The following is a 20474-nucleotide window of genomic DNA, read 5'->3' as shown; positions in this document are numbered from 1 at the left end:
CCCACATACTATTTACTGTATTATCATGAATATTTTTACTATACTATGAGAATTATAATACGACATAAGAAATATATTTTGTGCTTCTGTAAAGTAGCTAAATTACACTAAAGGTCATTTAACTGACAGGTGCATGCTGTGATGACTAAAATATTTTAATTGAAATTTAAGCTGGGTCAAGAAATTTGCATGTAGGCCCCAATGTTTTTTTTGTTTTAATAATTAAAACAAATTTAAGCAGAAACGTTTACATCAGGGTTAGGCATTTAAATTGATGGGACCCAGGACAAAATTTGTTTAGGATGACACCAATGACATCGCTAAAGTTCAAGAGTTTATTTTTACCCTAAAAAAACAAATTCCGTCAATTATTATATATAAAATCCCACATGTTGTTGTGTATAAGTGATATATTATGTCTATAAAGTGTCTGTGTGTGCACATGCCTGGAAGTGACTATTTCTGAATGTAAAGAAGTCGTCACTTACAGACACAAACTCGTCAAAGCTGATCCTATTGTCTTTGTCCTTGTCTCCCTCTTCCATCAGTTTTTGGATGATCTCTCGGACTTTGTATCCCGGCAGGGGCAGATTGGCCTCTTTGAACAGGTCGTGCAGCTCATAGTCAGAGATAAATCCATTGCCGTTCAAATCTAAAGAAAGACAAGTGTATATACGGTGAACTTTCAGCATTTTCTTAACAAGAAACACAATAACATTCATGCATTTTTTGACAGGTTTTTATTCAAAACTTTTAGCCAAAGTGACTGCATTTAAGTAATCCATGTTATCAGTGTGCATGCTGCCTCTGAACTGAACCCACAAACTTGGTGTTTATCTACTAGTTAATCTACAACATTTCTCAATGTGCATTTGGGGTTACACAAGAGGACAACGTAGCAACACTAAAATTATGTGCATAACACACAACACCAATAATTTCCCCTTAACTATCCGACCCAGACATCTGGAGAAATCTGATAAACTGGAAGCAAACACACAAAAACACCCAAACTCAATCAACTTTAAAAATCAGATCTACACCAAAGCTTTTGGCCTAAAAAGAGGTTTAATATGAATCACAATACAATTTTTAAAATGGCTTGCTTTCTAACACTGTTGCCTCACAACACTGAAAATGTACAGTTAATGTGCACACTTAATGGCTCACACATGAACGTCTGGACAATCTGTAATAAAACCCTCCTGTATTTCACACCAAAACTTGTATATAACATTTATATTTGGAAACTCTGAATGTCATTCTCTCCACACATGCACTTCTGTAAGTTGCACTAAAATATAACCGGCTTTAAAACAAGAGACAAGCATATTTATTAGAAATCTATTTTCAGAACAGCATTATTTTTTTAATTCTCATAATGTGCAATTTCTCAATGATTGTAGTATGCAAGGAATAACTGACGATGGGCCATTGAAGTATTTTCGAAAAATAATGTGCACACCCACAATGCGAAGGGGAGTACACTTCCATAACTACGGGTGTGCATTATTTTCAATTATATCACGGGTCTGTTGAATGCTGTATTCTGATTGGCTGAGAAATGTTCTGTGGGTATGCATTAATTTCTGATAACCGCACACCCAACTTTTCAAATGTCTTAAAAATAGGCACCAGAGCAAGGTTTTGTGGTATAAAAGGAATAATTGAGTTTCTGTAAGCATAATATATAAATATAATGGATTTTTTTAGTAAAATACGACTGAAACACGTTCTTTACAGGTTATACCTGAAAATACATTCAAGAGAAAAAAAGCAACAATTTCCATTCATCCAACATCCATTATTAAGTGTAATTCAATTAAAATAGGGGGTGTGATTGGGCAGGTTATAAATTTACTAGCAGTGCAGCTAAACTGAATGCTGTGCACAGAAGAAATGCAGAATTTTTGATGCAGGCACTAACAGCAAGGGCATTACGACGACATCAAGCCCAATATATGATAAAGACAACGTAAGCAGATACAGCTAGACGATCAGTCACGTGGGTTTAATGTTCCCTACGTCAAAATCTATTCAGCAAATGCGTTTCCATCTCCCAATTTTCGTAAAAGTCAAAAACCACCTCAAGCGAGCGTAAAAACTTTTTTACAAAATAAGAGATTTTTTTTCAAAAATGCATCGTTTATTTCTTATGCGATACTTTAAAACGTGCATTAAATCAGTGTGATGGAAACCCAGCTACTTTCACTTTTCACTCTGCCCTCCAATCACAGTGAAGGAGAGGCGGGACAAATACCACAACAACCAACTTTGGTGTACACGCTCCCTTAACCACCGTCTAGATCTGGGTGCACGCCACACAATTTTGTCCATGATTTGACAAAATTTGCCCACCCTAAAATGGTCCTACATTATAATCATAGTTTTAAGTTTAAGACAGTTCAAAATTGTACCTGCCACGCAAAACTTCTACTAGCCAAAAAAAGAAAGAAAATAACCGGATTAACTTTATATAAACCGATATATCTTAGTAACCCCAGCTAACTATCGCCACATTATGTTTGAGTCTCAAGTCTAGCGCGCCATTGTTTGTTGAGTAGTGACGGGTGTGTTTAAGTAAGCCGGAGATGCACAGATACTGCGCAATAATGCTGTATTGAGTTTACAATTACAACGATGACTTACAATTTGAGTATTTGCGCTGTGCAGATTTTGCTTACATAAGCTTTACAAAGAAATGTATAAAATGTAACCTGAGAAATTGGCTGGTGATTTGACAACAACAATACCCACATTTGGTAGGTTGGCCAATTTCAAACCCTGATTATAATCTATAGTTTCTAATGACTCGTTTGACATGCTCCCTGAAAGACATGTCAGTTTTGAGACACAGTCCTGTAGTGTGATGACTGTGGTGTGACCTATAACATAAAACTGAGTAGTGAACAGGCACTGCAAGTCATGACAACACACACACACACACACACACACACACACACAAGGACTATCATAAAGTGGACTATAAAGTACTATTTTAAGTCATATGGATGCAGATTTGTTTGAACAGCTAAATCTTTTCTATGCAGCATGTTAATATTTAATGCACAGTTATGCCAACTGGCACAGATTAAAATGTTTGCATGGGTAATCTGACTCTTTGTAGATCCAAGTCATAAATCCATCACCCAATACCAAAATACCATCATTATAACAAAGTCTTAAAAAAACAAATTTCCTCACTTTGCATACAGTGATGTCTGTGATTTTCATCTATGCAAAGAAAACAAGGTTGAATCGATGAATCATATTAGATACAGTAAGGAAAAAGCACATCTTCATGGACACCATTCCGGTTACAAGGACACCTCTGCACTCTCACATAGGGTTGGGTACCGAAACCCAGTAGCTATATGTACTCGACTGAATCAGAAAGCAGATTTCGGTGCCTCTTAAATGCTTGAATGGCCGACTTAAATATTTTGCCCTCTCTGGTGCAAGAAGCATCATCACCAGCACATGACCGCTTCGGAAAGTCAGAAAGTTTTGATAATACATAGGATGGAGTTAATAATAAACGTTTCTTGTCTTTGCTTAACTTGAGTTTTTCCATGTATTATATTGTTGTAGTTGTTTATACTGATAAAAAAACCCGCAAACGAATCATTGTTTTTCTAAGGACCTTTAGTTCTATTTTTGTTATAAGGCAGGTAAAATGTTTTCTGCCTATTCGTTTTTGTTAAACTTTTTGTTTAATATAAGCAAGTCATTTGACTATCTTATTGTTGTTCCGTTTTTAATAATAACGATAAATGAATACTAAGCATTCATGGTAATGAGAAATTTTATTTTATTTGTCTTTTATTTTTGTTATTATAACACAGATTGTTTGTTTTATTAATAATACAAGCTGTTTAATATAAACTTAATATAAGTTTTTCATTGTACCGTTTAGATAGGTGTGGAGTTTTTCGTAATGAATAATAAATTAACAAACATTTTAAAAAATCATTTTATTTAAGTAAAACTATAAAAGTAGCTTCCTGTAAATGTTTAATGTCTTTTCCAAAATATTTTTTAACGTGTGGTGTGTTTAATAAGTTCAGAAGGTAAAAAGTCCTAAACTGCACATACCTAAAAATACAAATCTTTTGTATTAACAAATCTTTATCTTTGTAAGAACGTAATTATTTTTACATTCTGATTTAAAAGCACAATTTAGAAAAAGAGATGATAGGAGCATGTGAATGCCGCAACTTGCAGATATTATAAACAAATTTCAGATAAACCGCTGAACTGCATTACTTTACTGATGTTTAAATAAATACTACAGCTGTTATGGGCCTTTCAGATGGGATGCGGCAGTCAAGTTCACTTTTAATAGAAGATATGCGGAAAGCGGCAAAACTGGTGGTTTCACAGGCGGATAAGTAAAAAATATTTGGTGAATTTCCACACGTTTTTGCGCACTTAAAGGGCACGTTGCATTAACAGTCGATCCAAATAAAGAGAAACTTACGTTGTATATTTCATTGCTCTATTCGGCAAGTCTATTTTAATCGACTATACTATGAGACACAATTGTGCAACTTTCGCTGATCTTCAAAGAAAATAGGGGGCATATGGATGATCACTTTTGATAGGAATGTATATTTTTGTGAGCGGCAGCCACGTAACCAATCATTGAACCGATTATTAACAACCAATCATAGAACATTTTACTAAGCTCAAAGTGAAGTGTTGAAAAGATTAAGGAGAAAACGGTGTTGAATGTCATTTAATTCCATGAGCTATAGTATGAGACATCAAAAATCTCATACCGAAATATAAATAAGAAATCAAAAAAGTCGGGATGGCGCTTCAGGCAAATCATTATGACACAAACACAGTAGAATTTTTGTGGTGTTTTATGTTATAGCCTACTTTCATCCACTGTCGTTTTGTGACTCTTTTTAAAAGTAGTATCGGCACCAGTACCATTGTACCAAAATATCCATTTGGCACCGGTATCTGAAAAAATCCAAACCATACCCATCCCTACTCCTACAGACAGGGCAGGCAGCACTAATTTAATGTAGTCGAAAACTGGTCAGACAGGAACAACACTCACCAACTTTCTGGAAGGCATCTCGCAATTCCTCCAACTCGTCTTTAGATATCTTTCCTGCCATTTTCACGAAAACCAACCTGAAGCTCTCTCAGTGTAACCGTGTGTCTCCTTCTGCAGAGAGAAGAACAAACAGTATTCAAAAGAAGCACACGTCCATGACTTCTCATCTATGTTACTGTGTGGATTTCCAAATTAGGATAAAATGATGCCTCACTTTAGAGACAGAAACCTGGAAGTGGGATTGTACAGTAAGATAATAAGACATGCAAATGACATGCAAAACACCTATTAAGCATGCAAGAGCAACAAACTACACTATATTTGGGCAAAGCGCATGTTCAGAAGAGGCGTGTCTTAACTCATCCTTATGAATTCAACACCACATTAGAGAAAGTAAAGCAGCAATGACAACGGCTCTTGTTCGAAACACTGTTTATAGTGTGGACTGTAAAGCTAACAAGGAAACAAGCATGTTAAACAAGTTGCAAATGCATCTATAGTGAGGTTGGCAGTAAGAAACTGAAACCATCAATTAAACAATCAAATACTAAAGCAAACTTTTTAGTTTTGATGATGTCCCAGTCAAAGGTACAGGCACACTTTCTTTGGAAGATTATATATGTAGTTGTAAGTAGTCTACGTTAAAATCGGAAAACCAAAATCTGGTCTGCTTTACATTTTCGACTGCTTTTTTTACTTAATTGCATATGATGACACACCAATCATACAATTCTATCAACAATTGCAAAGACCTCACCACCAAAAACCACGCACAAATATCAACAAAGCATAAAAAACCTGCACTATAGCGGAGGCAAATATATAACCAGGAGGATATCACTTGTGCAACTGTATAAATATCTGTCATTTAATTGCAGTGCTACGGCAGAGGCTATATTTGTTAACGTGTTACCACAAGCAGCTATAAACATACTATGCCCACATACCTTTGAAAATGAGGCCACAACAAAGTAAAAACTGTGGAGCAGAGCCTACCACAGCTGCAGAACGGAGAAGAGATTCAGCGTTTAGTCCTCACTCAAGGCCTGCTGTAGAAACTGATCTGATGTCTGCTCTTATTGGCAGTGATCAAAGCACTGCAGCACTCTAGGCAGTCCGAAACTGGTCTTTTATGAAGCCGCTGCCCTTCATGACGATTCAGGACACACCCGCGGTGGATGTCAACATCTCCATTCACATACTGTAGCCTTCACCCTCCCTCCCTTGCATTACTTTAACCACTTTGTTACATCATTAGCTATGCCATTCGCCCTACCACACCCGGTAGAAAAGAATAAAGACCCAAACAAAACAAAGTATTTTGAAATCTTATCAATACAACAAACGATTAAAATGCCACGTTAATATAATGTTGGATTATTGGCCAATTCAGTCTGAAGGTCCAAAAATGTGTCATCCTTTAGCTATCTAGTAAGAAATTCTATAAAAAATACCATAAAAGGGACGGGCCAATTCCCCACCCTTGTGGCATCCCTTTTTTACCAAGACAGTCTCATGTGATACAACTTTAACAAAATGTCCACTGTTAAAAACCTGACCGTGCTTTGGTAGGTTTCTCGACAATTCAAGCATGGAGGAGATATAATTTGACTAAACTTTGTTTACTTCCCAAATGAGAGAGGAGTAGTCTTACCTCAGGAGACTGAGTCATGCACAAATCTAAGCAACCATAGAATGCTGTATAGTCATCAGTTTCGCTAACATCTCTGAGGACTGCAAACATCTCTAAGAGTGATTGAACTAAATACTCAGTCAATTCTCATTATGCAATATTAGAAAAATAACAGGGAAAACCCTACAAAATTTGTCTTCCGAGTTCTATGTGATAATTAGAAAGCTGACCATGTGCTCCATCACACAAAGCACATTTACCAGCCTGAAAACACAGCCTTAACACAAGCCTTCCCCTCATACTTTTCCAACTACAAGCATATGCAACAAATCTGCAAAGAAATCAACAGACGATTTTAGGCAGCTGGGAAGAGAATGAAATGATTTTTCCTCAGTGAAGAATGTTTACATAGTGTGGGACGGAGAGAGAGAGAGAGAGAGAAAGAGAGACAACAAAACAAGTAAATAGAAATAAACAGAGCCGACCTGTGCTGAGAAGCAGGCTGTAGGCAGAAGTACAGGCAATGCTCGCTCCACACCCTTCAAGGCTAATCTGAAACACCAGCATTCCTGTCTGCCTCACAAAGACATACGGCAGCAAGTCATAACACTTCCTCCCAGGCTATGGGAGTAGCGGACGGCGCGTCCGCTGGAGAGGGAGGGGCAGGCACAAACACAGAGAAAGAGAGAGAAAGAGAGAGAGAGAGAGAGAGAGAGAAACGGGGGGAGGGGAATGAGGGTATAGTTTTCTTTACAACCAACCTTTCTATTCCAGATGTAGCGTAGCGCAATAAAGTCGCGTGACGGAAAAGGGGCGGAGAAAATGTTAATTGCATTTCTCAAATTCACATACCAGGAAAAACTGGCAGACGATTTTTTTTGCAGGACTTTCCCTTTTTTTAAACATGTTAATGTCTTGTTGCTTTAAAAAGACTTGGAGAGGAAAAAATAATGGATGGACATATGCTGAATCACTTAAAACTTGAATGAATCACCTGGAAACATGTGCTGAACATCTGATATTTTTACTTGTGGAAACAGAAATAAAAGTCAAACAAATAAATTGTGCTTGCATATAGTTAAAAAAATACAGTCAGCATTAAAAACTGCTACTGTTACACTATGTAAATAAATAATAAAACTTTTGTAATTTATTAATGGTAAGCTCATTCCAAAGATGACTCGTAAGCTGGTATTTTGACAAAGACTTATTGATTGCTAAGGAATCAGACCACATGAGAAATAATACAACATTCCCGGTGATGGCCCTTAAATGAGGGCACGGTGAACTCAAAACACAACATCATTGTTTCAATTCAGCATTTAAATCAATAGATAATCTTGTTTTTCAATGAATGAAGAAGTCACTGTCTAAGCACTGAACATTTTAAAACACCACAGACTTTATTTATCCCAAAAATATTAACATGCCAACAGACCAAGTCTAAAAACATAAACAGAAACCTAAATTCTGATCAATAGTAGACAGACACATTATTTAATAATAAGATATCATGTGAAAAACTACATGTGTAATATAGAGAGGACTGATGATGATGATAAGACTGTGTACACACTAGTATTTACTGTTTCATTCAACACATCTGATCTGCTGAATGTGTCTATGAAGCTGAATGTGATACTTTATAAACAATTGCTATTCTGAAACTTGTCAAGTAAAAGTCTAAACCCAAACCAAGGCTTTACTTGCATTGTAAATATAATCTAAAGGATAGGAGCATGGCACACAACCGAATAATGTGTTAACACAGCAGCAGAGATCAGATTTAAACATTCCTCAGGTTACACAACAGATCACCTGTTCAACAAGTCGTATCTTGAAGATCAGGAACGTTTAGTTAAAAAAAAAGACAGAACTGCTAGGGAAAAATCCACTTCAATATCCAGAGACCATAATAATGATTCTTCACACCCTGAATTAAACTTTAAAATACAGACTGCCCTCCCTGTACTATTCACGGTCTTCATATGAAAACCTGGTGACATGTGGTGCATGCCTGAGGGACAACTGTGAAGAGCATCAATTCAAATAACACGACAAAGCACATCTCAACAGAGCAAACAGGTGTTCACTTACAGATCACTTTGAAAACTCAACCTGCTTTGCACACAACAACTTGAGAGAGAGAGAGAGGGGAGAGAGAGAGACTTATAGTGTGAAACAGGAAAGATCAAATCACGAAAGCTGCATTAAAACATTTGTTTAGGCCCAACACAACATCACTAGCTCTACTCAACCAATAGTGTGATGGTGTAAATGCCAAAGTATAGTAAATTTTTAACGTGTACAGTGCCTCAATTTTCATCATGAGTGCGGACGTACTGCACAAGCACAGCCAGATTTTGAAATCCTTCGAACTATATGCATGCGTAGCTCAGGAGATACATTGCATTTTGTCGTAATGCGCATGCGTTAAAAGTCTGTGTACATGTACGAGTCAAATAAACTACTCCTTGCCAGCCTGTGCATTCAACCGTGTGCATAGGTTCACGTACACATAAAAAACAGACAAGGATCTCTTACCACTACTTAATTTAGTACATAAAAAAATCTTAATTATTGAATCTTAAAGTTTCTTCTTTATTGAGTTGTCTTGACATAATAATGTTGATAATTACATCAACTTAATATTGTGTGTAAAGCCTGGAATACACTGCAGGATGTTTGCTCGCCTATAAGATCATTATCTTATCACACTGTGCGACATGGATCGTTTAAACTCGGGTAGAGAGGCATGCAGACTGTACGATGATGACACGGAGGCTTCGGCGGCTGCATCACACGTTAGCATAATGTCACCAGCATGCGCTCGTGGTAAACAAATGCCAGCGCACAGGTCATAGCAGCAAACACACTGCACGGTGATCATGCTGAATTTTTGACACTGTCAGAAAACTATCGTAGGCTTTCCACAATCACAGACATCGCGACGATTGTTTCACGATGGCAATCTTTCGTCTAGGACAGACAATAATCGTACAGTGTATCCCGGGCTTAACTTTAATTAAAATATCTGTTCGTTTGTTTAAAACATTCTTTAAGCTGTAGTAATTCACTGTAATTAGTTTGATAACTTAATTTTATCAAGTAAGGGTCCCAGCATGCTTTGTGTGGGACTTCATAGTGAGAGTAAATGTAGAAATATGGTGATTTTATGCTTTTTTAATCAAGATGAAGCTGACCGTTTTCAGTTCGGAAAGCTCTCACATTTATTTTAGTTTAGGACTAGTCTAATCCCCTATGTGTTTACCTGACCAATGGCATACAGTAGGACTGTTTGTAAAACCACATAAAAAATAACCTTCTCTTTAAGTCTTGAAGAACATCAACCATATTTTAGCACCTCTGAGATTCATGAGATCATCACAAGTATTAGTTATTATATTAGTTTCCCAGACAGGGTTTAGATTAATCCAGGACTAGGCCTTAGTTATATTAGGACATAGTTTTACAAATATACCTTACAAATAAACAACATTTGTGTGCATCTTGACACAAAACAATGACACTGATGTATGTCAGTGCAAGATGTTTTGAAATTAAGGAAGCACAAACATGCATTTTAATCTTGGACTAGACTTAAGCCCTCTCTGGGAAACCGCTCCAAGATGTTTTATGTTAAACTTTCTGCAAAAATGACATTGATTATCCTTCCTGTTGCTGTGATATAAAATGACTCGTATCATGATATATTATTTCTGTCATACCACTAATAGATGTTAGCATAAGCAGGAAAAAAACTGGTTGCATTATAGTAACAAAAGTTTTTTGGAAAAAATTTGTTTATTTGATATTTAAATAATTTGTATTTATTTTTGGGTGAAATGCAACTTGAACATGTTCTCACATATAGCCATCTTATAAAATGAAAATTAACTTCAACTTGTAGAAACAGAAATTCACTTAAATCACTTCAGTAGAGAAAGAAATCGGATGCCACAGGGAATCTAAACCTTAAGAAAATATATTCATTCCAAGCAGCTGCATGTAACATAATCTTTCCTCCAGAACCATTCAAACTATCTGTGTTTAAAGAAATAGCTAACTCAAAAATGAACCATCAATTTACTCACCTTAATGCCATTTTAGGTGTATATGAATTTGGGCTGCACAATTATGACAAAAAACATTGATTATTCACCATTATTATTACTGTCTATTTATAAAAGTTTTGAATGTTTTATAACTTTCTGTGAGGCAGCCGCATGTTAAATTCTTAATATCAAAAACTAAATAATGTAAATCACAAATAATTATGGGAGTTATATTGTTAGTAAAAAGTCCAAAACGAATGGCTAAAGGACACGTCAATAGGGATGCATAACGATTAATCGCGATTAATCCATAGCAGAATAAAAGTTTTTGTTTACATCATATATGTGTGTGAACTGTTAATAATAATTATACATATATAAATATGCAAACATGCATGTATAATTTTAAGAAAGAATAAATATTTTTATATTAAGTATTTATATTTATATATAATATAAATTATACATAAATATACAAATGTTTACACACATTAACCTTTAATAAAATATATACATGCATGTGTGTGCATTTATCTATACAAAGTTAGTATACACAGTTTACACACATATATGATGCAGTGTTTCCCATACATAGGCTCTACTTGGGCGCTGCGCCCAGGTAAATTGCGACCCGCCCAGGTAAAAAACAAAATCACTTTACGAATTTCCGTATTTTCTGAACTCGACTGGATGACCCGTGTTTTGGATAGAGAGAGAGAGAGAGAGAGAGAGAGAGAGAGAGAGAGAGAGAGAGAGCGCAAACTGGATCAACTGCAGCAGCACATACGGAGCAGCCAGGGAACACACTGCGACCAAAATGGTCGCATATGCTTATGTGCATATGTGTTTATAGCATCTAAGTTGGCTTCATTTTGCGTGCAAGCACGTTGTGTCTCTCCGGTTGAGTGTCCGTTCACGTGCTCTCTGTTTCTCAATGAATTGGGCGCGACCCGAAGCAACCTCAGTGTCACATTGTATCCTTTCATGTTTCTGAACTTGAGCAGAGTTTTACCATTAGAGGTCTTTCTTCACTGAGGACGCGGGACCCGTACGGTTCCGGGTTTATATTTCAAATGGTCAGATGGGTCCGGGTCGGTCCTAGTTCATTACTTCGGGTCCCAAGTCTGATTAATATTGTGTGTAAAACCCGAGTCGATCGGAGAACGGCCGTGAGCGCTACCGCACTAAAGCTCGAGTGCTGTTTTAGCGTGCCTCCGGTTTCTATGGCGATAGCAACTGGCTCTTGTCACGACCACGCGCCGCTTCATTTTCTTTATCCCATTTTTTAATAATCTTACTATTAATAGACAATATCTTTACTAAAATCTAAACAGTTTGCACAGAGATTGTAGCAAAAAGCAGAGCTAATACTGAACGAGCAAAGCTCTAGCTGACTCAGGATATAAAAAACGCAAAGCTGTAATGTAAAGTCTGTCATCGGGACAGCAAGTAGACTTTTAAATCTGAAATAATTAGTGGATAAAGCTTTTTTTAATCGGCAAAAGAGAAATAGAAAGCAGAAGCAGTAAAAGTGCATCTTATAGAAGTTATTAACTAGAGCCCGACCGATTTATCGTTTTGCCGATTTTATCGGCCGATACGAGCATGTCGCAGATATATCTGTATCGGCGTATAAGCCGCAGATATGCGCCGATATGAACGTTTGTTACAGAACACATTAAATGCATTTGAAAGATGTAAGTACTTGTTTGTCCAGCAGAGTGCGCCATACTGGTTGCTAATGGCGACCCAGATCACTCACTGTAGTGACACCAGCCAATCCCCCACCCCTTTCACTTCAGTTCAGTCAGTCTCTCAGTTCAGGTGGCATTGAAGCAGTCACGCAGTGTCTTCTTCACAACATTTTTACACCTGGTATTAAGACGCGCTTTGGTCGATTGGATTATAAATGGACAAGAGAGACGCATTCCCGCTTACATTTGGTGTTTTTAATCCGTCTCTTTGTCGACTTGCGAGTTAAAACGCAAGCAGGAGAAATGACGCGAGACGGAGAAATGACACGTTTAAACTACGCGCAGCCGTGCACTTATATATCACTATATAAGATTACTGCTGCTTGTGTTGTTAGTTAGCAATTGATTCAATAAGCTCGCGCAACTCTACACCCTTGCTAAATAAAAGAGGCGGAGCGAAGACGCTTTATTTTTATAAAAGTCTAAAGTTTGCACGGAACCCTGGGTTTGTGTTATAAAAACGTTGTGCACAACATTAAACATAGCGTACATTAGTATGTGCTCCGTCAAGCATTGTCTTCGTAACTGTGAGTGGCTAACTAATTTGTGAAGAACACAACTTACTGTAAAGCTAATATTAATCAATGACTTCATAAGTTTCTCTTTATAACGCTATTCTCGTCAAAACTGCAAATGATGCAAGTTTTATGTATTTTGTTCTCTTTGTGTTTTAAAGTTATTTATAATAAGTCAAGTTTACTGTTTAGTGCACTGATATCCAACTAATTTTGGATAATAAAGTTTATTGTTAACTTCTTGCCTATAGTACATATCTTTGTCACATCAATATAAGTGTTGGATCACCACATTTGTGAGTGATCACCACATATGTGAGTGATCATTGCATTGCATTGTATTTATTCATATACAGTATATTATGTTAAAGTATATAGTGTATTCTATGTACAGTACTTTAGTATAATAGTAGTATATACTGAACTATAATATACACATAAAGAATATCGGCCGATATATCGTTATCGGTCTTTTTTTACTCCCTAATATCTGTATCGGCATCGGCCCGAAAAAACGCATATCGGTCGGGCTCTATTATTAACATTATAACATCAGTCACATTTATAATCTATAGACCTGCACTGTCTATATAGGCTATAGTATACATAGTGTTGTATATAATTGAGTTTGAATAAAGGGGTCATCAAATTGCTTCATATATCAGTGCAAAAACATAAAGTGTTTTCGTGGTGCTTTGACAAACAGTGTCAGCTTTGTTTATGGCAAAAAACGTTTGGGGTGGTTAGATTAATGATAATGTGAAATTAATATGAATGTTTTATAAATCAAAGTATTGTGTTGTGTCACACATTATTAGTTCTTTGTTACATGTATAGTAGACCATTTTTTGTCGGTGGATAATAATGATTGCCCTTTTCACCAGCTACCACCACAAGTAAATTTCAGATCTGTGGGAAACACTGTGATGTAAACAAAAACTTTTATTCTGCTATAGATTAATTGTGATTAATCATTATGCATCCCTACACGTCAACTTACCAATTTTTAAATATCATTCACCACTGCATTTGGTGACCAAACATACTGGCAAAATACACAGAAATGAGCACAAATGCACTGTAAAAATCTGCATTTTTGTCAAATCAAGATATGAAGAGCTTAATTGCAAAGTTTTTCAGAAATCTTGTTTTTTGGTTGTGCATTCCAATTAATATTAATTCAACTGCAGTTGGTTTGTTTTGATTTAAACCTTCATAACTTAAAAAATACAGCTAAGTAGCACCATAAAACAAAATAATATGATAACATAATAATAATAAACATGTTTTGACAACAATGTTAAAACCGGATTTCTCTCGTTTTTCAACGAAACTCTTCATATATTTTTGTTAATTTATCTTAAAAAAATAAGTTAAAAAGTTTAAAAAACTTTATGTAAAAACTTCAAATAGTAGCCTTGAAAATTTCCAGACTTAAAAATTCCCGCAATTTTGCAACCAGCATCCAATATTGTAACAAATGAAACAAAGACAAACATAAAAGTTTCTATTCTGTCAATCCAGTTGAGTCGTATGCGATGTAAATAGCGAGAGCGTTATGGTGGATGATCAATTATTTCTTTTTTTTTTTTTACTAATTTTTACCTGATGTGTGTTTATTTTGCTAAAGAAACTTTTTTACATGATACAGAGAGAAACTTGTAGCCAGCCAACAGACGAGTAAACAAACCTTATAGCGGCGACATCACTTAATGCATTCTGTCAGCACAATTCTGGGTTGAGGACAGTTTGTAATTGTACCACACCAGGCTCAAGTCAAGTGAAAACGTAACTTTAACCGTTCCTAGAACAGTTTGGCAAGCCGGTGGAAAGCACTAAATAGTATTCCCAACGCAACCTGGACACTTTAATAGTGAATGTGGGTTTGTTTAGTCAGTCATGCAGTTGTTCAGTCTACAGTACAGACTGGTTTATTAAAAAGTAAAAACATACCAACAAAATGTAAAAACAGACCACTGGTATGAAATCTTATTTAACCAGCTGAAAAGGAAATGATGTTTACAAGTTAATGTTTCCAGCCCCTGCATACCTGAGCTAAATAACAAACATTTTTCACCATTCACTACTCTAACAACAGAATTTGCATTAAAGAGCTACTTTCCCTTGAATTAAAGGTAGGGCCACAGGTCTATGAGCCGGAAACACACAAAACAAATCCACATCGAGAGCATTTAAAACTTAAACAAAACATATTCTACACATATGATATATTCAGGTTTGGGCTGGTTATCTTGACTACATATTTCTGTACTGTCATGATGAATACCTAAAATTGCACAAAGTCCCACAGACATTACATATCTAATAACAAACAGTGCATACATACCCTGACAACAACCAGCATCATAGCGGTGGATTCATTTTGATTAGATATAGTAATGATAATACCAATAAAACCAAATATAAATCCTATGGAGAGGTCAACACAGCAGTAACTATTTTCTGTAACTATTCTGAAAATCGCACAAGCATTACAGTATGTAGACACAATGAGGTTTAATCAGACTTCATCTCGTTGGATGTTTGGAGGTCATGAATGTCTGCTCTGTCTGTTCTCCCACAGACATTACAGTGGTGCCTTTATCATGACATCATTTTAACCTCAGCCTTGACAATGGCATCCAGGCCACACGGATCTCCACAGCGCAAGAACAACAAGCTGTGATAAACTGATAACATAACTCTCTCACTAACACTTACAGCTAAAGAATGAAGGGTTGGAGAGAATATGACAAAGTTACAGAGAGAAGAATTCAACCACAATATCAAAACGTGCCATTAGTCTGTCATCAAAGACCAAATCTGACAGCGTTGCTTTGTTACTTACGAGGGGAGTGAAAAGATCCGCTTTTAGAAAACACGCCACATTTTTCTGGTCTTTGAGATGGCCTTTTTCAAGGTTGTTTGTCATTTAGGGGTCATGAAGCACACATTCCTCACTACCACAGCAATTGACTCATTTTCAGGAACCATGCCTGGAAGTTTAAACACAAAGCCGGCCCTGTTTATCACGGAAATACAGGTCACTTCCAGGACAGACTGTATGTTTGTATACTACTACTGCTAGGACTGTGCGCTGAATGCAAATCTTTTGCATTTACTGTATAGGATCCCTGAACAACCAAGACGTAATCTGCATAAATGTAAACGTATTTGTTTTACTTTACCTTCCATTCTGACAGGGATAATGAATAAAATCAAAGAGAACCTCACAAAACCCTAACCCTAACCCTACCTTCACAAAAGTTATGCTTTAAAGTCATATGGTATTAACCAATCCTAAATATGTTTAAGTATAATTTATTTCTGATGAGGTATACATGCCTTACATTTATTTCTGAGGTGATTGATTGTGGGCATTGTGAGCAAATCTTTCAAACATGGTAAGGAGCGTCACATTTCATGCTGACGTCAGATGTATTCAGATCAAGCGTGCCGCACAAGCCCTGAAAAGTGAAGCCAAAACGTCTCGATCGCCCCCCAGTGACTGGTCCCAGTATAGGTCATAAACCCCGCCTCCCCATGTTATTCAATGGGACTTGAGACCAACTAAAAAAATAATTACACTTCAATTATCTTTTTTCCGAAGCTGGTTTCTGTCATTTATTGTAGTTTTTAATCACACTGATGTAATTCAAATGTTTGTTTTTAAAATAAGTTTGTGTTTGTGTTTGATTTCGCAGCTTCACTTCCTGCTCACTACTGCACATGACTGGTCCCGAAATCGCTACTGCGCAGACTCAGGAGGACCCAAGATGTCAGCGCCATATCGGGACACTGGCGGCTTCACTTTTCACCAATGGAAGAGAGCGAACAGGCGTCGTCCATCTTTTTTTTACAGTCTATGATTCAGATCAATCACATTGTACAGATTAGCTGGCCAATCAGGGACAGCGTTTTTCAGATTGATTAATTTTGTACACAATCAATGCTTTTGAGGAAGGCAGTTATCTGGACCTACAAAAATGTATGGCATGTGGAAAATAATGTGTTTTTTGAACCATAAACCATGCAAACACATTGTATAATACCAAATACACAAAATAACGTTGTTTTTAGCAATGAAATAGGTGCACTTTAAAGATATGTATTGCATAATGTTATCACATGCCCTGGTTTCCCTAAACCAAACTGTGCAGAATCTGTCACAGGGGAGAGTTTTGTATCTACAATACCTAAACTAACTCTTTCTTTTCTCTCAAAAGGTATTGTTTCAAAATAGTGAAAACTTGTATGTTGTTATAACCACCTTTTGTACTATTGCCTCCATATGACACATTGCTTTTATTGTTTCTTAATCTTTATAAGTCGCTTTGGACAGAGGCGTCTGCTGAATGTAAAATGTAAATGTAGGTAAATTCTGATTTAAGTCTGTGAATTTTGGATTGCTTTTCATGGTAACGATTGCTAGGTGCTCTGCGTATCATATTTAAGAACTTATTTAGGAGTTTATCAAACTAAACATAAAAAAAAAAACAATTTCGACAAGCATACGTTTTAAAATGTATTTACAACAGGGTGGTTATGGGTGGTTTACATGTAAGCTGTAAATTTAGGTGATGATATGAAAACGATCTGCACTTAAAGGCGGGGTGCATGAATTTTGAAAAACACTTCGGAAAAGGGAGTCGGCCCGAGTACCAAAACACACTTGTAGCCAATCAGTAGTAAGTCTACTAACCGACATCGTTGCCTGGGTTGTGTATGTGTGGGGTGGGTCTATCAAAAGAAGGTCCAGATTCTACTGGGGTAGGGGCGTGTTTGTTTAGGTGATTTCAAATGTCAACATTGGCTTTTAGAGATCATGCACCCCGCCTTTAATTAAGCCTGACACGATTGTCTCTCTTGTGATTTAATATTATAGTAAGTGTTCACTTTTAAATGATAGAAAAGAGATTCCTGAAACAAATGATATAAGAATCATCAGGTATTTCTGTATCTAAAGTGAATACAGAGATTGTCAAAGTCAAGTAAGCAAGCAGGTATTTCTGTGCAAAATAATAAGGCGTAGTGTCGATAAAATCATTCATTTTAGTGTTTTTCTTGTTATAAATTAAATAAGATCACGAGCTTTAGCCAGGCAGGATCACATTTATTATTCATTAGGTTTAGTTATCAAAAATGTTTGTTATATGTTTGTGTGATGTTCTGTACACATCATGGCTTTAAAATCTTATACTGCCTTAACTTAAAAAAGATAAAAATGCATTGTCAGTTTTGTCGTTGTTCATCACTTGAAAGGCAGTTTTGGTCACTTTATCTGAAAGTTGTTTCTGTGTGCTGTTTGTGACAGAAAATAAAAAAGTTACCTATTTGTAGACTACCTGATCTGGTCCCCATCCCCAACCCATGAGCACACACACAGATGATTCGACTATAAACAATTCTGATTCAAATATGTAAATCCTTAGACGGGGACACCCCTGCCCTACTGATTAAACAGCTACAAACAGCCTAAGCAGGTCTCCCAGCCTGGGTGTTGGCATTTTTTTAGCTGGTCAAGCTGGTCTTAGTTGGTCAGGCTGTGAGACCAGCTGCCCCAACAGCTAAAACCAACTTTGCCAGGCTGGGAGGACCAGTTAAACCAGTAAAACCCCCTAAAACCAGCCTGTTACATCATCTTAATCAGCTAAAAACCAACCAATCATCTTAAGCTGGTTTTAGAAATCTCTTACCTCCTGCATACAACATGGCATATACTGTAAACTGTCATGTGCAAGGGTGAGCAAAAAGGGTGAGCAAAAAGGGTGAGTTTTCAAAGTCATCAAACTATTACACAAGCATACGGGACAACGACTGAATCTATAGATGTTTATAAACACACAAACACACATATCTACTATTATTTCATACAGAAACATGCATGTTTGAATATAATAATTCATAAATAACCACATAACTCTGTGAACTTAACTAATACACATCAATGCGCAGTGATAAAAAGTTATTTTCATAAAATCACTCGCTCGCGTGACAAGTCTCGAACTCTCAAAAGCATGAATGAAAATAAACACACACAAACTAATGCACCAATGTTGTGTTTGTAAAAAAATCCACCAGGAAATAACGCGCTAAAGTGCACTAAAAAGCTGAATTTAATATTAAGTTTAGTTTATTGACTTACTGTAGCCGTGCTTCTGTTTGTTGCCGTGCTGGCGTTTCACGCACGCGCGCACACACTGAACTGCTCACATCACACACGGGCTGTATCTCAACAACAAGTACGCTTTCTACATAGTAAGCTGTATACACAGACAGCATTTCTGCAGCTTAAAAGACACATGAAGGTTTTTGAGCGTGGTGGCAGCCGACATAACAATGCCTCAGATGCTGTCTAGGTAGGCGGCGCACTCGTTTTTGAGACACCATCTTTTTTGGATCGCACACGTGGATTTACATTTATTAACAGCTTTTGCGATTTATTTTATCCTCTTAAATAGTTTTTTAAACACGGATAAATAATGTTTTGTATAATGCTGTGTATGGCTGTGCAATTAATCGGTTTTTAAATTCAATTGCAATTATTTAACCATGGAGAACCCAGGAAAATCCAAAAACCCATTTATTCTTTTGAACAACATTGACCCCGTGGGTTCTCCAAGGTTAAACCATTACAATAATCGGGGTAAAACAATTATTGTGCGATTAAAATATAAATTGCGTGCTACTGGACAAATGTGTTTCCCACCTAACATTTTTTGATTCCCAAAACGTTTTCTTAACGTTTGTTTTTGGTTTCCGGAACGTTATTTTCCAAGAGTTGTTTTAGCTAGGAAAGTTCTTTACGAAAATAGAACGTTATTTTTTGTTATTCTAACGTTGCCCTAACGTTCTTTTTTATTAACGCTAGGGTAACGTTATTATATGGTTAAAAAAATAACAATTAGAGAACATTATGCATATTATTTTTAGGTTTTTTAATAATAACCACCCTGCAACGTTATGGGAACGTTATTTTATGGTTGCAAAAATAAAACCTAAAAACGTTGCCAGAACATTGTTATTTGGTTTCCAAAAATAACCAAAAACTAACGTTAGGAAAACGTTCTGTGTTTGCTGGGTTTAAATGTACCACTGCTTTGACCCATGCAACACTTACCTCATAAAAAGGTAAAGTAAATGCATATCATGTTAAATAGTAGTGATTATGATTATAAATGTCAAAATAAACAATTATGATAATCGAGCAGCGCTATGTTAAACCATCCAAGTGTACAAATACCAAAATGATATTTGTACACTTACATAAAGTACTGTGGTGATACTATATGAAGCATTGTTAAAACAAATGGTAACACCATGGTACCTTGATATATATCTATAACGTTACTGAATGACTTGTCCATTTAATATATAAACATAGTACTCCTCATAAAAAAAAACATGCTCACTCACATAGGATTATTAGTCCATCATATGTAACTA

The 20474-nt window shown here is 36.3% G+C and overlaps 1 protein-coding gene across 5 annotated transcripts in view; it reads right to left on the bottom strand.

Annotated features, from left to right (window-relative positions):
* The window catches only part of pls3 (plastin 3 (T isoform)), a 34442-nt gene extending 15161 nt beyond the window's left edge, over window positions 1-19281 (bottom strand). The window contains exons 1-3 of one of the 5 annotated variants that reach the window (XM_065267947.1): window positions 19174-19281; window positions 5072-5182; window positions 489-652 (exon numbers count right to left, since the gene is read on the bottom strand). In XM_065267947.1, coding sequence (XP_065124019.1) covers window positions 489-652; window positions 5072-5132 — 225 coding nt within the window. In that variant the 5' untranslated portion in view covers window positions 5133-5182; window positions 19174-19281. Of the gene's footprint in view, window positions 1-488; window positions 653-5071; window positions 5183-6018; window positions 6177-7189; window positions 7350-15375; window positions 15396-19173 lie in introns of those variants that run through there. The other 4 variants (XM_065267950.2, XM_065267946.1, XM_065267951.2 and 1 more) reach the window with 4 other exon arrangements.
* Between the last annotated feature and the right edge of the window lie 1193 nt (window positions 19282-20474).

The sequence above is a fragment of the Paramisgurnus dabryanus genome, chromosome 16 (assembly GCF_030506205.2).
Source record: "Paramisgurnus dabryanus chromosome 16, PD_genome_1.1, whole genome shotgun sequence".
Lineage (NCBI taxonomy): Eukaryota > Metazoa > Chordata > Actinopteri > Cypriniformes > Cobitidae > Paramisgurnus > Paramisgurnus dabryanus.
The sequence above is the reverse complement of the archived record's forward strand: the minus strand, read 5'-3'. Positions and strand labels throughout refer to the sequence as shown.